Raw genomic sequence first — 17,570 nt, 5'->3', positions numbered from 1 at the left:
GGCTCTGCATGTGCAGCGTCCGCCCAGACCCCTCTGGGCCATCCCTGGGGTCTTGGAGGCAAGGGGAGCAGGTCAAAGCTTCCTGCTGCGTCCTACGTAATAAGGCTCGCCTCTGAGTCTTCTTCATAGGAGGAAGTCTTCGCCAGAACTGCCCTCCCACGTCCCACCAGGAAATTTGTTGTTTGCAAGTAGGTTAAAACCTCAGACCCTTCACAGTTTCTGATGAGTATTTGGGTCAGCTTAAATGCAGGGTATATATTGGATAAATAGCAATACTACCAGTTATTTTATTTCTGCTTGTTGGTGATCATTTAGCCATTTTATTTTATTTTATTTTTTATCTTTTTAGTTGTAGATGGGTACCATACCCTTAGTTATTTACTTATTTATTTTTAGGTGGTGCTGTGGATCGAACCCAGGACCTCACACCTGCAGGGCAAGTGCTCTCCCACTGAGCCCCAGCCCCAGCCCTCATTTAGCCTAGAAGGTAGATCAGCCTCCACTCAGACTGGCCTCGACCAGTTGAGAGGCCACTCTGATGAGCATGACTCAGGTGTTGCTATGGAAATGTGGAGTCAGGACAGGGAGCAGCAGATCCGGCAGCGGGGAGGGAGTCACCTGGGAAGAAGGCAGGGATCAAGGACGGCTCCAAGGCTGGTGGCTCGGAGTGAGTCTTTCCTGTCTGAGCCCATTTTGTGCTGGATACCGTGTAAGGAACTAAGCTTATTTCCTATAGCTCTGGAGGCTGGGCAAACCAAGATCAAGGGCCCAGCACCTGGCGAGGGCCTTCTTGCCGTCCAGCTCCATGGCAGAGGGCTGAGGGGCAGGAGCACATGCTCTTTTGGTTGGACCCCTTATCATGTCATGAGCCTGTCCCGAGGGTGGAGCCCGCACTTCCCAAGGCCTCCTGCTAGCCCCCTCCTGACACTTGCAGGGGGAATGGAGGCCCAGCAGGGTTCAGACAGCAGCCTCGGTGGAGATGAGATGGGTAGGCAGAAGTTTACAGCAGGCGACAAGCTTGGAGGGCAGGGCAGCCACCTGTGAGGTGGTGGGCCATCGGGTGAGAAGTCTGAAGCACAGGGACACTGTTGATGCCAGGCCAGGGCATGGGCACTCACAGAGTAGAGTCACTGTCCCCAGCACCACGTTACCTGACAAGGAGGAATGAGAGCAGAGGCCCCCAGCACAGCTGCTTGGCTTAGGTCTGAGCACCAGGACGGTCCCCTTCCCATGGTGCTGGGTCTGAAGGTCTTGGAGAAAGTTCTGCTAAAAGCAGGTCTGAGGAGAGCATGAGGATGCTGGAGGAGGGGGTCAGAGCTCAGCCTCCAGAGGCAGGCACCCTCTGGCTTGGGTTCTGCGTCTGAGACCTGTTGTGGGCGTGGCATTTCTTTCAGTGTGGAGTCTTACGGGTGGTGAAGGGGATCAAACCAGGGCCTCGTGCATGCCAGGCAAGCACTACCGCTGAGCCTCACAGCGGCCCCTCCAGGCTCCATGGGTTCTGCCACTGAACGTGGCTCACTGTGCTCTTGCTCCAATTGCAGTTCTTCCACTACTCCCAAGGACAAGTGTACCTGGGCAACTACCCCCCATTTAAGGACAGAATCAGCTGGGCTGGAGACCTGGACAAGAAAGATGCATCCATCAACATAGAAAACATGCAGTTCATTCACAATGGCACCTACATCTGCGACGTCAAGAACCCTCCGGACATCGTTGTCCAGCCTGGGCACATCAGGCTGTACGTGGTGGAGAAAGGTACTCGGCCCTTCAGCGTCTCCACGGTGGTGGCCATCTATCCCAGGTTCCACTGGGAACAAGAGTGACCTGTGTTTGGAGGGAGGGATTTAGCCAGACAGCTGTGCTGCCTGTCTCTGTGGACCTGTGGCCCACCCCACATCTCTGCCTGCTGGGAACCGCCCGTTGTCCGGCTGTGCCTCTGATTCCCCCATCAGGAGCCTGTGGACCTGATCCTAGGGATATTGACTTTTCAGTGTTGATTGTACGGAACCTAAATTGATGGTGGCTAGTTGTAGAGGACAGTGGGAAAGAAGAAAATCAATACTGTTTTGATGTCTTCTAGGAAAAATTTGACATTTCTAAAAGCAGTATAAACATTTTTTCCCTTTTTTTTTTTTTTTTTGAGAATAAGCAGGAAATTCACGTCCACTTTGAGTAGAATGATAAAGTTCACCTCTCAGTCTTGCTTTAGTTTTGGGACCAGGGATCAGAAGTGCTCAGTTCTGTAGTTGGTTCTTTAGAGCCAACGTTTGCGTGTCCTCAGTTGGGTACTGGTGTCTGGTTGGGTGACAGCTGAGTGGACGGGGAAGGTGGTGCCTGGCTCGTGGGCCGGGCCCATCTGCGTAGGGAGCTGCCTCCCTCCCTGCAGAGTCCTCACCGCTGTCGTCTTCTCTCTGCAGAGAGTCTGCCGCTGTTCCCGGTCTGGGTGGTGGTGGGCATCGTCACTGCTGTGGTCGTGGGTCTCACCCTGCTCGTCAGCATGATCCTGGCCGTCCTGTACCGAAGGAGGAACTCTAAGCGGGATTACACTGGGTAAGAGACTCTGGCTCGGGAGGTGGAGAGACAAGGCAGGGTTGGCATGTGTGTGGCGAGAGTCGTGAAGAGTGACCTGCGTCGCCTCTGCCCCTAACTGGCCTCCTCCAGTCAGTGCCTCTCCCGGCTGTGGACAGGAGGCTGGCCCCTGCTCTGCAGGTCCCTTTTGGACAGGGTGGGCTGCACTGGTTGGGGTGGTCCACTCTGCGTTTGGGGTTCTGAAGCTGCAGACTCACTTGCCCTACCTGAGTTTAATTTCTTAGCATCGACCTAAGGAGAGGCTGCTTTCTCACTGGGTCCATACAGAACCCTGGTCAGGAAGTCCTAGCGGTCCTAGCCTGGTGTGATGATGTGGGGCTCCTCCGTTTAGTAATTTCCCTCCCTACCCCAAACTGGGGCAGTAAGAGTTGACAATAAAATCTACCAGCAAGGGCTGGGGATGTGGCTCAGTGGTAGCGCGCTTGCCTAGCACGCGTGAGGCACTGGGTTCGATTCTCAGCACCACATAAAAATAAAATAAGGATGTTGTGTCCACCTAAAAACTAAAAAATAAATACTTTTTTTTTTTTAAAAAAAATCTACCAGCAAGGAAAAAAAGTTTCTGTTTGTGACTTCTCACAGGACACCTTTGAGCATGGTGTGTCTGATGGCAGGACCTTGCCTTTCCTGCCTGGGCTGGAGAGCTAACCCACATAAGCTACGTAGAGCTCTTATGGGGAAGCTGGGGTGACGGGGCACTGAGACCGTGTCACAGGCGCAGTGCTGCAGGTGCGGGACGTCCTGCAGGGCTGGCCGAGTACTGCGCGCCATGCGCTCCTTGCTGGTTGACAGCGGATCCTCGTCTGCGGACTGCTGGCGTGGAGCTTAGGAGTGCTGCGAGTGGACGGGCTTGAGTGCTCCGTTCGGGCGTGACCCGCGTGGAATGCTTCTCTGGTGCTGGCTTGGTTCGCTTGCATGGCGAGAGTTTTCCTGAGCAGGCAGAGGGTTGGGTCTCAGCACAGGACTAATCCAGGTGGTGGCGTGCCAGCTCTTGCTTTGGGGCTAATAAAGGCAGAGCGATGTTCTTTAGGACCCTGCATGGCATCACCAGTGCTGCTCTTCTCACTCTGGTTTTTTCCCCCCCCTGCCTCCCTCCCTTGGTGTGCTGGTCAGCTGCCTCTCCCCCACTCCTAAGGAGAGCTGACGTAGAAGACGCTTGGGACTGTGGCAGGGCTGGGCTCCTCCTCTCCAGTAGACACATGGTAACTAATCACACTGCCTGTTGCTGTTCACGTTCCGTGTCCGTTCAGCCGTCTCCCTGTGGCCACTAACCAGCTTGCTCCGCTAACCAGCAGCCCTCGAGGTCTGTCCACAACTATGTCAGGCAGCTGCGCACAACGTCCAGATGAAGTTGGTTCCTGTGGCTGTGTGTGCTCTCATGGGAAATGCGCGTGCGTGTGTGTGTGTGTGTCTGTGAGTGTGTGTGTGTGCACGCTTGTGTGCACGGGCGCGTCTTTGTTTTCTTTCTTCATACATGAGTTTTATCATCGGTCACTGAGCCTTCTTCGTGTCAGGGTAATTGCACGACCTTGGCTCATCCAGGCAGCCTCCCGTCCCAATGGACGCAGTGTTTGTGGTGCGCTTCGGTCTGAGCACTGACACTTTAAATGTGCCGAACTCCAAAGTTTTCACAACACTGCCCTCAAGGATTTAAGCTGTGGGGCTGGTTGTGGCTCAGTGGCGGCGCGCTCGCCTAGGCACTGGGTTCAATCCTCAGCACCACATAAATGTAAAGTATTGTGTCCACCTAAAACTTAAGAATGAATATTTTTTTAAAAAGCACTTAAGCTGTGCTGATGACACATCCCTGAGGGACCGCGGATGACCCCTTCCAGGAGCTCCCGTCCCCGCTCTCAGTAGCCTTGCTGCTGAAGCCCTCTCACTGGGAGAGTTCACCTGCCGAGTGGCGCTCCACACTCCCCACCCTCATGACTTCCTGGGTGGTCTCTTTGTCTGCTGTTTGTCTTTTTCTGTTGCTTTTGGTGTGGTTGTGTTACTAGTGGTGAAACAGAATATGGGGAACCAGAGGATGGGGGAAGAAAAGCCAAGACTCACTCTGGATGTAGTTTTTAAATACATTCAGAAGACGTTTGCTTTTGACGATAGCAAAAGCAGATTGCATTAAGGTATAAACTCATTCCTTTGGACCTTTGTCCCAAAGTAGGGTTTAGAAAGCAGCCCAGGCTGTGTTGTGATCAGAACCCCCTGTTTTCATTTGAAACGGGGCTGAAGGGGTGGCACCACACTGATTTCTGCAATAGATCCACCACTTAAGAGAACGAGTATCGGGTGGAAAACCGTCTTCAAGGCGGGTGACCCTCGGGTGCCCACTGTCCGCTGTCTGTTCACGTATCTGCGCTGCGTCTGGCCTCACTCACCGTTCTGTGTTTGTTTTCATTCATTTTAATTTTTAATTTTCTTTTTACATTTGTTCTCCAAATTGCCATTACATCAGCTGCAACACATCAGAGAGCTTGTCTCCGGTTAAGCAGGCTCCACGGAAGTCCTCCTCCGACACAGAGGGTCTGGTAAAGAGTCTGCCTTCCGGATCCCACCAGGTAATGGCCGACGGCAGTCCTGCCCCGGCACCGAGCTCCAAACTTTGGTCTCTGTCCCTTCTGGGTTCAGGAAGGAAGCAGAGCTGAGAGAGAGAGAGAGAAAGAGAGAGAGAGCAAGCGAGCAAGCATGAGCATGCTCAAGGTCCACTCTCGAGACCACAGCCTCCGTGTGTGGAGGACACTGCCCTGCTGGGGTTTCCACCCAACCACACTAACACGTTATTTGCTCAGAATGTGACTCCTGTGGCCCAGGTAGAATTAAGAAATGGCTTTCTCAGCTGACAGGGTCTTCAGTGAATTGCCCAAGGAAAATGGAGCAAATTGTGTTCCGTACTGAAGTCCTCTAAAAGAAACTCACAGGAAAAGCCATCTTCCTGGGTTGAGTAAAACAAAAATGATTTTCATGGATTCTGTAGAAAAACAGAGAGGCTTTATCTGGATGATCGGCAGGCTCGGTTCCCACCTACTGCAGAGATGCAGGAGAAGTGACTTCACTTGGAATCTGGCAAAGAGTGGCCTTGTGGCGTTGTGGGCAGCGCCGTCTGGCCATGCTGTGGCCTTGCCAGGCAGCTGCCTGGGTGCCTGAGACCACGTGGTGCTTCAGGGAGCGGAGCTGGCCGAGCTGGCCAGCTGCCTGCCCCGCGGAGGTGCTAGTGGGACAGAGGCTTAGAGGAAGTAAAGACGGCGGCCGGGCTTGAGAGGCCCTGGGGTGAGGCCTGCACCTTGCTCCCTGGCGCGCTCTGTGGTGAGGAGACCTGGTGCTCTGCTGCCAGGTGACTGGGATGGGTCAAAGCTGGGGTGCGAGGCAGCATGGGCTCCTGGCCAGGTCCTGCTCTCCCTCTCCCTCCCTCTCTCTGTCCGGAGCCTCAGTCTCCTGTTTGGACTGAGAGTGCCTCTGGGTGTGGCTCTCCTGCTGAAAGCATGTTAGGAAGGAAGAGGAGAAACAGGGCTTTGAGACATTGGGGAGTAGCATGTACATCTCTGTGATCTGGGAGAAATGACAACGAGCCAAGCCCTGGCCACCAGCTGGCAGCCCTGCAGGGTGCTGCTGCAGTGCAGGAGGGGAGTGGTTTGGGGAGATAGGTGCAGTGTGAGGTGGCTGCAGAGTTCCAGAAACAGACACTCCAGACAAGGAAAAGGAATCTAGCTCTCTCTAGAAGAACACAACAAACCCCATAGCCAACACTGTACGAGTCTCCATTTCTGGCACCCATCAAGACTTACTAGGCATACAAAGAGGAGAAGACTCGTAACCAGGAGGAACCGGCTGAGAGGCCGTTGGTGAAATGTCAGAGGCAATGGTTCATAGACAGGGAACTTCAGACAGGTGTTGTAAATCCCACAGACTCAAGGATATAAAGAAAACCCTGAACATAATGAGGGGAAAAGTAGATCTGTAAAACAGAATCACAGGGAACTCAGAACTGAACAGGCATGGGGTGCCATGAAAGACCCATCAGATACCATAGAAGAAAAGGTCAGTGAAGTGGAGGACAGAAGTAGGAACATCCAAAATGAAGTATGGAGAGAAAGACTTGCCCGTGTCTGTTTCTGAGCCGTGTTTGGCTGTGGGTAACTGAAACCACGGAAAGCAAAACCCAAATCAAGAGGGGTCTCCTGTAAAGCAGTAGGTCGGCTCACCACACTGATGGTCACCTTATATTAGTGCTCAGAGCACCACAATTAAAAGATAGAGGTTGGGTTGAGGCCCAGGGGCAGCATGTGTATAGCTCGTGGGCCATGAGTTCAATCCCCAGCCCCCCCAAAATAAGTGAAATAGCGATGGTCAGGTTGGGTAGAAGTCACTTTTGTCAGCAGAGTGGGTGGCTCATACCTGGAATCCCAGGCACTCAGGAGGCTGGGGAAGGAGGATGGCAAGTTCGAGGCCAGCCTGGGTGCCTTCTTAGAGAGATACTGCCTCAAAATAAAAAATAAAGATTAAAAAAGAGGACTGGGGTGCAGCTCGGACACAACGCTGCGAGTTCAGTCTCTCATCCCTGGGGAAGAAAGCAGAGCGCCAGCCTTCCTTGGCTGTCTTCCAGGTCCTGCTTGTACCCTTTCTGTTAGATTTACCAAGGGTAAATGACTTGGGTGTGCAATCCGCGTGTCCTTGGCCCATGGTGAGAGACGGAGGTGGCCCTCTCACTTCTGCAAGTGTTCCCTCGTGAAGTGTGCTGTGCTGTCCGGCTTCATGTCACACTAACTACCTTGGAGGACACTGTCCCGGGTCAGAACATTTGCCTCAGATACTCCACGGCATCCTGAGCCCTCGGTGTGTCAGCGAGTGACCCTACTGGCTGTGTCAGTGTCACCATGGTGCTGCTTTGCACGATCGGGGATGCTTCCCTTGCAGAGAGCCCAGGCCCTGTCCAGCGTAGCTCTCAGCAGAGGCCACAGGAGACGCGCCATCTTCAATTTGAGCTGATGTGTTATCTGACTGTGTCTGCTGTGTCCTCTTTCGTCACTTCTGTGGGCATCTGAGCGCCTACAGGAGCCATGCGGCTGGCTGCCACAGGACCAAGGCAGAGATCAGCACCCAGCGCTGCTCTCAGGAGACTCCCGGGGTGTTCAGAGAACCTTAGGCTCTTCCACCAGGTAGAGAAAAGTGTTTGCGGATATTCTGGCAAACAACCTTGGGGAGATTTTCACATCTAGATAAGTCCCGCGTGGAGCTGTAGGGGTTAGTCGTGTGTTCCAGACCCGGGTCATCCTGGGGACCAGCTAATGGTGTTAGCTTGGAGCGACTTTTTAACATGGGCACCCCTTCTCTTGTCTCTGAGGTGTGGTTCATCTGTTCCCCACTTCTAACCCTAGGCCTGTGTGATGTGCACATGGGTCTGTGACAGTCAGAGCTGGGAGTGGGGACATGGCAGGAATGTTTACAGGCTCTCCCTTGAGTTCATCCCAAGGGTTCTCTCACCTTCCTGCGTTTCCATGTGTAGGCACCTCCTGAGAACTGAACATGTCAGCGGTCACTCTGTGGATGAGTAAGTAGCTCCCCATGAAGGGAACTTTAAAAGGAGCACCCTAATTTCCAGGCGTGCACCCTTGGTCACCACCGTGACGAGTGGAGCAGACTGATTAACAGAAGCCCCCCAGCAAACATGTCCTCGATCCCATTGTCCAAGAATCAGGCACACGCTGCTACGTCTTCCAGTCACCTGCAAGGGGACAGGAATTTTGACTGGCTTAGATGTCACCCTGCTTCACCCCGAGGGGCAGAGGAGGCAAAGGGAGGGTGAACAGCAGAGCCAGAAGCCCTCCCCAGCACAAGGTGTGCGGTCAGGACGTCGGGGTGGGAGTGGGGGCAGCACAGGGAGGAAATGAGCCAGAAATCTCTTATAAAGCTTAGTTTAAAATAATTTTTCTGTAAGTACTTGATGAGAATTCATTTCCTAGATCTTTTCCTGGGCATGGTTTTGCAAAAGGCAGTAATTCTGGAGAAAGGTGGTTGGGATATTTAAGAGTTTGCTGGCTCTAATACGCAGACACTGAGGTGCATAAGATCGCTGTGTGCATTCCCTCCTCGCCTCACGGCAGCTGAATAAGCTGCGTTCTTTGTGGCCCCTGTGGAAACTGAGCTGTGGCCGAGGCGCTGAGCCTAAGCGAGTCGTCAGTGGCGGAGCTGGTGTCAGCCCATCCGCCAGTTCCTGAGAAGGGTGTTCCTCCCGTCCTGCTCCAGTTCTGTGTTGATGCTCAGTATTGGTCCCATTTGCCTCAGAGAGCCACCATACTTAGGTGCTGCCATTTCACTGGCTCTTCAAACACTGGAGTGAGTACTGAGAGGGTCTTGTCAACAGCGGTGAGCGGGTGCTCAAAGAGACCTCGGCGCAGTGACCCCTTCCGGGTGGGGAGACGCTGCCCGGCTAGCCGCGATGCCTGCTCAGGCACCCGTGTGTTTGCAGACAGCTCTCTTTGTTCTTCCAGAACCCTCTCTTCCTGGCCCCCCTTCCAGTATGTTTTTATAAATTTGATACAAGTAGAATAAGAGGCACATTTCTCTCAGTTATCACTAAAAGGATCGATCTACGTCGGGCCGTTTGTTTCTGGAAACATTTTCAGTACTTAAGGCCCTTTGTGTAGTCTATATTTGAGGGAAAATATCGAAACAAAGCACGTGAAGGAGAGTGTGGGGGAGGAGTGTCTGGGTATGGCCACTCGGTGGTGGCCCTGGGTGTGGCCCCTCGGTGGCAGGGGCTTGCCTGGGAAGCCCCAGTGCCAAAAGAAGAGATTTACTGCAAAAAGAGGTAGGCTGGTGTGGTCTTGTCGTCCTTCTCCTTATTTATTCCTGCGAACCCAAGTGACTGTCTCTACAATGGCAGGGTCACCTCCAAGTTGAGCTTGTTTCATGGTGTCCTCTGCAGTCCTGAGTAGTCTCGTTGGCCCTCAAAATCCAGGTCCGTGGGGACCCCGCGTACCCTCAGCTTCTCGGCACCCTCTGGAGCAGACTTCCCCGAGCTCAGGGCACCTCCTCCCTTCCTCTGGAGCCACCTCTGCCAAGGCCTCAACTGACAGGTCCCTGACCTGAGTCACTCTGTCACATCCCAGGGGCAGAGGGAGTGACCTCAGACAGCTGAGCAGCGTCCTGGGTGGGAGTGGGGCCTTCTCTCTAGGAGGGACTTGCCGGCCTCTGGGGCTTGCTGGCGGGTGCAGGTGCACTCTGCACCGCCTCCGTTCCTGGCTCCTCTGCATTTCCCACTCACAGGGTTTCTCGGTCTCCTCCTGCGTAAGAGCCGCCGTGTGTTTGGCTCAGGCTCTCCTGTTGATGGGGCGAGCGGTGGACCTGTGCACCTGCAGTTGGCTGGAGGGATGACCAGCTGGGCGGCCATGGTGTAGTCTTACTCACAGTCTGACAGTTGGGCCATGTTGGGTGCGGGTCCCAAGACCAGTGCAGGAGTAGAAGCTACGAGACCTGTGGAGGCCTAGGTGTGACAGTGGTGATGTCCCTCGGGCCTTATTCCGTGGGTCAGAGCCGGTCAGGAGACTGGCCCCGATTCCAGCAGTAGAGGGGTAGATCCTGCTCAGTGGATGGCGCTGACCGCACTGCGGAGATGCTGCTGCACCCTGCGGACCCCTCCCCCCGGTGGTCCTGGGCAGGGCTCTGTTGTCAGCTGTGGGACGCTGTCCTCTGAGCGTCTTCTGCGTCTTTGTGGATCGGCCTTGGGTTTCCCTACAGCTTTGGGATGCAGGTAGGAGGTCTCTGTGATTCAGTGGGGACGGTGTGGTCTGTTGATCTCACCCACGAGGGGCCCCAGTGAGAGCACCCCCACCCGATGCCTGCACCTGGGCTCCCCCCCCCCCTCGCGGTGACCCCGTCAGTTACTTCAGCCTGTTTCAAGTTGTGTTCGTGTGATAAGATGCCCGGGTAACGGCAGCTCGATGACAACTGGTGTGTGTTTAGTCGGCCTGACAGACAGACCTGGGTTGCCTGAGGACCTCATTCAGCCTGTGGATGCCCTTCTTAGGGCCGTGTTAGAGGTGAAGAAACTGATGCGCGGAGCCTCTCCTGCGCTGGAGCCAATTGCAGTGCTAGGGGACTGTCCTGTGAGTCACACGGGCCCTGCTACGTTCACAAGCTCGCAGCCCGTACCTTGGGCCTGGCCCTCCTGGGGAAGTCGGAGTCTGAGCCCCACAAGACCGCAGCACACCCACGAAGCTCCACATTGTCAGGGCTCCTGGGTGGGATGCTCTTGTGTTGTTACTGCTGCTGGAGAAGCCAGACGTGCGGGCCTCTGGCCGGGGGAACCTCAGCCTTCGCCCAGGGCTCGCTTCCCCTGGAGGCAGACACCCACTGCTGCTCCTTGTGTGCCCTGGGCTGGGCCCCGACTTGAGCGGCTGCTTCACTGCCGAGCGGAGACCTGTGCTTTAGTCCATCAAGGATTTTTCTTTATATTTCAATGGATTGTGATTCTTTGGTTTTTTCTTTTCATATTTTAAACCAGGAAGAATAGTTTTCTGATATTAGAAGTCAAAGAAGGGCCTGGGGGTGTTGACCAGCGGTAGAGCACTTGCTTTTCTTGCAGAATACCCTGGGTTTGCCCCCCAGCACCAAAAGATTGAAAAAGGAGATGAAAGAAACAGTGTTTGGAGTCCTGAGGGCCACTGCCGTCAGCAGTCATACTGAAGGTAGTGGGCACAGAGGTGCACGCTGTGATCCCAGCAACCTGGGAGGCTGAGGCAAGAGGATCCCAAGTTTGAGGCCAGCCTCAAGCAGTCTATCTAACAAGACCCCGAGCAACCTAGCAACCTGTCTCAAAAGAAAGAATAAAAAGAAAAAAAACTGGGGATATAGCTCAGGGGTAAAGCACCCTTGAGTTCAATCCCTAGTACCATCCACACAAAAAATAAAAGTACCTGTTTATCTAAAATGACCAGTTCAAATTGATGGTATCTTTGAGTGGCACCGAGTGTGTTTTCCATAGTTTCCACGGGTCTCAGGTTGACAGACGTGCCCATCTGGTCCTGAAGCCTGATCGCTATTGCTAAGGTTGCAGAGTTCTCTGGGGCTAAAGCAAGGGGTATTCCTGAGGAGGAGTGTTATGTTGTTACATAAGCTTCCAAACATACAAGAGTAGAGAGAAGTGTAACAAAGCGCCCATGCTGGCTTTAGAGTCACCATCTGTGCCTAGCCTTGGTGGACAGGGGTCCAGGAGGTCCTGCAGGGGAAGTCTTCTTGTAGACACACAGACGAGGGAGGTCTGTGCTTTAGAACCAGAGCCACAACCCGTCCGTGGTTGGGACACCTGTCCCGTAGGCACGCGGTTGCCCCAGACCTTAATTCTGCTTCTCTTCCAGGGCCCAGTCATATATGCGCAGTTAGACCACTCCGGCGGCCATCACAGTGACAAGATCAACAAGTCGGAATCCGTGGTGTATGCGGACATCCGGAAAAATTAAGACCCAGAGCATCCTGGACAAGAAACAAACCCAAACTGGACTCTTGTGCAGAAAATGTAGCCCATAACCACATGTGGCCTTGGGGACCCAGGCAAGGACACACACATGCGTAGACCCAGAGGGAGGAAAGGATGTGGGTGAAGGACATGTATATTCTATTTAATCTTCCTGATGTGGGGCCACCATTGCATGTAGAGAAGATGGTGTGAGGGTGTGAATCTGCCTACGTCTGAACGTCTTGCCGTTTTTGTACATGCTTCGGGGTCATTAACAGTTGGGACATTTCAGAACATTCCTGTCGCCACCATTTAGATGTGGTTGCCTTTCAGAAGAGACAGTAGCAGACTTCTGTGTTTCCAGTGGACGTGGCCTTTTAATCCAAGGGCTCAACCAGTCTTAGCATTCATTGTCATTGGAGGAAGGAGATCCCGTGGTGGACACGCAGCCAGGGGCCCTATCACACGCGCCAGAACCGTTCATTTGGTCGTAGCTTTCAGACAGCGTCTGTTAACTATGCCACTTACAGAAGGTTCTTCTAAAACATGGGGCAGATTTTATGTGTTGTGTCGACTTACTTAAATGTCACACCCTCGATGTCCTGTCAGGAGTGGGTTCATGACACCAGGTTAGCAAGGATAAGTGTGCCACTAGGTGCCACTGGTACCGCTCCCCTCCAGGTGCCTTAGATCAACACCTGGGGGTGATTTGGTGGAAAGGCCCGGCTGAGCTCGGGAGTGTGGCACCTGTGGAGGAGAAAGGTATCAATCACATTCTTGACCCCTGTCCTTCCTCCTTGGGCCAGAGTGGACATAACACAGGAAGCCAGAGAGGCCTTGGCTCCGTCCCCACAGGGGATATGGGAAGGGACCTGGGCTGGCTGGATCACCCTGGTGGTCAGAGGGCCCTGGTGGTCAGAGGGCCCTGGCCTCGCACTGCACAGGATGACCTTCCTTCAGAAGCCTCAGGCCTCCAGCAGAGCAACCCCGGGCAGTCGGCCGGGTCTCCCCAAAGCTTCCCACCCCCAAGACGATTGAGGTTCACGGGGTCCAGACTTTTGGGAATCCGTGGGAGTAGAGTGGCCCTGTGCGCTCTCTCCTCTTCCTGTTTTGGTGTTGTGGTTGGTTTGTCCCCCCCCTCGCCCCCCGTTACTTGAAACAGTGGACAGTGGTGGAGGAAGGAGAGGGATCTGTTCTCTCATTCTCCTCCACGGCCGCCCTGCCCCCTCTCTGCGTTTTCAGGTTTTCCTGGGCTGGCAAAGCTCCTGAGACCGCGGTGCAGGTTGCGTTCTCCCATCTCCCAGAGTGCTTTGTTTTAAAAGAAACATTTTCCCCTTTAGAACTGCCCGGAGCCCTGGCTATGGGAAGAGTGTCATCTAGAAGGTGGGGGCAGGGGCGTGGGCCCTTCCCCTGGAGTCCTGAGAGCTGCTCCCCCTCCCACCTGGGTCCCCTGTGGGAAGTGTGGGAAGCTGCGTCCTCAGAGCATCTTAAAGGGAAAAGGCACGACTCGGGTTAAAGGTGCTCCAAGGTGGTGAGTGGAGGAAGGTCTGCTGCGGAGCCCGCCGTCCACCCCTGAGCTCTGCTGCTCCCTGAGACCTGCCTGCCGCTTCCCAGGCTGCAGCCACACTGCGTGCACTCGCCAGCCAACAGACGGGCTTGGTGGACACCTGCTGGCCGTAGCTGCCCTTCAGCTGGCTGCCATTTCCCCCCAGCACTCTGGCCTTCGACCCAAGACCTTTGCCTGTTTTCAAGACCTCGGGAGCCCTCAGCGGGCTCCTGCGTGGGTGGCTGGCCGGGGTGTGGTGGGGAGGTCCAGTGCCAGAGCCTGCCTTCTCTCCTTCCTGAAGGACCATGTGAGTGGGAGGCCAGTGCCCTGTGGGCTCCACACACTTCTCTTTCCTCCCCTCCCCGACTCCTGGCCTCCCTGCCCAGTGGACACCTCACACTGTCTGCCTCTGCCTCGTGGCAGAAGATCCCTCCTGACCCTTCCCGCAGGGCAGCGAGCGTCCTGGCCAGCCTGCCTGCCCTGGAAGCCGCTTGGAAAAGCCTCTTACCAAAGACTGGTATCCAGGAGCAGAGCCTCCACCCACTGGTCCACCACTTCCCTCTGGTTGTTTGGCCCTTGTGACCAGGGCCAGACTTGCAACAAGCAGAAAGAGGCAAAATTTTTCATGAGTCTTGTGAAGGGCCACCTAAAAGGGATCACCTAGGAAATTAAAACTCCTAACTGTCTAGTTGCTCAATGGAAATGTATCCATCTAGGGAAAAAAAATGTCAACTCATTATTATTTTTGATCTTTTTCAGTTGTACTTCTGTGAATATTTTAATACATCATTTTTAATTTCTGAATGTTATTGTGTGGTCATTTTTAACCAAACAAAAAATATAAAACCTTTTCATTTCTTCCACAGCAGTCACACCTTCCTCTTTATTCTTCAAACACATGAGCCTCTGGGCCTTTGCACAGCCGCTCGCTCAGCTGTTCATGCTAGTTGACTAGGTGGGCAGACGGATGGATGGATGCATTTATCCATTCAACAATCTATACTGAGAGCTCTTCTGAGCCAGGCACTGTGCTGAGCACAGGGAGACAGGAGTTAAGAAAAAGCTCCTCCCAGAACCTGCTTTGGCGTGGGGTCCACAAACATAAGTAGGAGTAACAGACAACTTAGAAATAGTTACTTGGTGCTTGGTACAATGTGCCAGGCACTTGGCATTTCTTATTCTATTACAGCTCTATGAGCTAATAATAGTTGCTCTAATCTTATACCCATTTTCAGAAAGACAGTGTCAGGCTTAGATTTTATGACTTGCCCAGCTACGGTCACTCAGCCAGTGTTAGGAAGGGTGGGGCAGGCCCTTCTGTCTAAAGTAGAGCCCTTAACTTCTGTATTTAAACAATGGGGCTGGGTGCCTGATGGGTTCCTCAGGAGCTGGGTGCAGGTGACGTGAGGGAGATGGTAGCATGCATGGCAGAGAGGCAGGTCGCCAGGGGTCTTCATCTCTTGAGAGCTGTGTCACAAATAACATGTCACACCAGACGTGGTGGTGCCCTCCTGTAATCTCGGCAACCCAGGAAGCTGAGGCAGGAGGATGGCAAGTTCAAGACAGGCCCCGGCAACTTGGCAAGACCCTGTTTAAACTGATAGATGAAAAGGGCTGAGATGTGGTTAAGTGCCCCTGGTTCAATCCAAAAAAAGTGGTCTTCTAGGCCAGGGATCCCAAGTACCAGTCACTATTAAAGCACTCAAGTTTTCTGGTGCTCTGTTAATTCCATAGATTGCCAAGGGTCCCTGAGAGTCCTGGCCTCATAGCTTTACACTCGAGTGGGAGAGAGTGTTGGCAGGAACATCCCAAGGTGACCCTCACAGGCCCAGGAGTAGAACGAGAGGGATGCTGTGCTTCCCTGGGCACAGGAGGCCACCCGTAACGGGACTCCTCCTGCCAGCTCTGGTTTCCAGGCTGCACGGGGACATAGATACGCTGGCCAAGGACACGGGTGCTCAACAGCCATTTCACCCCTACACCCTTTATTGTGTATCTTCAACCACACCGTCGTTTCCTAACAACTAAGATCTTGCCATACTTAGCAAAGCATTTGGGGTGGTGCAGAGATTAAACCCAAGCGGCTCTGCCTGGAGCTAACCTTTTCTTTTTTTGATACAGGTGGTCTCCCTAGGTTGCTGAGGCTGGCCTCCAACCTGAAATTCTCCTGCCTCACTCAACACCCCCACCCCCACCACAGTGGCTTGGATTACAAGAACAAAAACATTTTTTAAAAACACATTTAAGGGCTGGGGTTGGGGCTTAATGGCAGAGCACTTGCCTAGCATGTGTGAGGCACTGGGTTGGATCCTTAGCACCACATAAAAATAAACATAAAATAAAGGTGGCAAAAATGCCATGCTAATAAATTTGTAAGTGTGGCATAATATTCTAGCAATGTGTTTTTATCTTTGTGTGCTAACAATGCATCATCCATATAGTGAAATATTTGTAGTTCAGGATTTTGATTTGCTTTGTTTACATATATTTGACACATAGTTGGGCTGTTAGCCATCCCTTGAGGGAGTATTTTCCATTCATATTTCTGATCAGGACCTTCATGATTCAGTGCAGGGATAGTAAACGCAAAACGTGGACTATCCTCAGGATGAATTGGAATTGAAAAAAAAACAATCTTTAATATCTATAGCTAAAACATACCAGGTTTCTGGCAAAGCAGACAATTGAGGAATCCCTGATTGAGCAGGTCCCATAATAACCATCTCATTATTAATGGCTCTTAAATCTTGCAATAATCTCCATTTACCAGATTTCTTTTTAATGACAAAAATGGGAGTATTATGGGGAGATACGGAAGGTTGTATATGTCCCTCCGCTAATTGTTGTTTGACCAGGTCATGGGCTACTTGTATCTTTTAGTCAGGGGCCACTGAGGAACCCATACTGGTCTTTCTGATTTCCAGGTAATTTTTATTGTCTCAGTGACCCCTCCTGAAAACCCAATCCATGTCTATTTATTCCTTGATCTATTTGAATTGGTGCTGCTATACCTTGTTCTTGTTCTCCTAATATTTTTTCTTTCCTAAAACCTTGTCTAGCCCTAATAGTGGACGCATTTGGATTGATGTTATTTGTTAATGTCAAACCTAATTGATCTAGGACATCTCGTCCCCATAAATTTATAGGAAGATGACCCAATACATATGGCTGTATAGTTCCTTCACATCCTTCAGAATCCTTCCAATCTAATACCATTGCACTTCTATGGGATTAGTTGCCACTCCTAGGCCTCGAAGCGTTTGAGTGGCCTGTTGTAATGGCCAATGTTTCGGCCATTCTTGACGAGATATGATGCTAAGGTCTGCACCTGTGTCCAGTAGCCCATTAAATTCATGTCCTTGAATATTTAGTTTTAGCATGGGGCGAGAATCTAAATTTAAAGACAGCATAGCCCAATCTACACCTGTGGAACCCAATCCTCTGGAACCTCTTTCTATAGTACTACTGGAAAATTTATCATATAGGCTGGGTATTATTAATAACTGTGCTATTCTATCTCCTGGTGAAATTACTGATATACCCTTTGTAGAACTAGCTATAATTTTTATTTCACCTTCATAATTGGGATCAATTACCCCGGGACTTATCATAAGTCCTTTTAGAGTAGAAGAGCTGCGTCCCAATAATAAGCCTACTGTTCCTTGGGGAAGAGGTCCTTTTATTCCTGTGGGAATGATTTGAACTCCCATCTCTGGAGTTAGTACTGCTCTTGCAGAGGCGCAGATGTCCAACCCTGCGCTCCCTCTGGTTTGTCTGATGAGGGATCTGATGGATAATGTGTCCTGGGCACTACCCTGATGGTGTTGCTGGGTTCCTCCATTGCCCCGTATATTTGTGGTTGTGGGCCCCAGAGCATTGGGCCCCCCCGTCCATTTTTTGGCAATGGAGCCCAATGCTTTTCTCCGTGATATCGTGGGTAAACACCTGGTCCTTGTCCGTTTTTTGACAACAGAGTACCCTCTA

At 52.5% G+C, this 17,570-nt stretch overlaps 1 protein-coding gene across 1 annotated transcript in view; it reads left to right on the top strand.

Annotated features, from left to right (window-relative positions):
* Mpzl1 (myelin protein zero like 1) overlaps positions 1 to 14,390 on the top strand; it is a 45,925-nt gene extending 31,535 nt beyond the window's left edge. Inside the window, exons 3-6 of the mRNA XM_076831592.2 lie at positions 1,542 to 1,755; positions 2,418 to 2,550; positions 5,045 to 5,147; positions 11,943 to 14,390. Coding sequence (XP_076687707.1) covers positions 1,542 to 1,755; positions 2,418 to 2,550; positions 5,045 to 5,147; positions 11,943 to 12,044 — 552 coding nt within the window. The 3' untranslated portion in view covers positions 12,045 to 14,390. The remainder of the gene's footprint in view (positions 1 to 1,541; positions 1,756 to 2,417; positions 2,551 to 5,044; positions 5,148 to 11,942) is intronic.
* Positions 14,391 to 17,570: the final 3,180 nt, after the last annotated feature.

Source organism: Callospermophilus lateralis, chromosome 13, assembly GCF_048772815.1.
Source record: "Callospermophilus lateralis isolate mCalLat2 chromosome 13, mCalLat2.hap1, whole genome shotgun sequence".
Lineage (NCBI taxonomy): Eukaryota > Metazoa > Chordata > Mammalia > Rodentia > Sciuridae > Callospermophilus > Callospermophilus lateralis.
The sequence above is the reverse complement of the archived record's forward strand: the minus strand, read 5'-3'. Positions and strand labels throughout refer to the sequence as shown.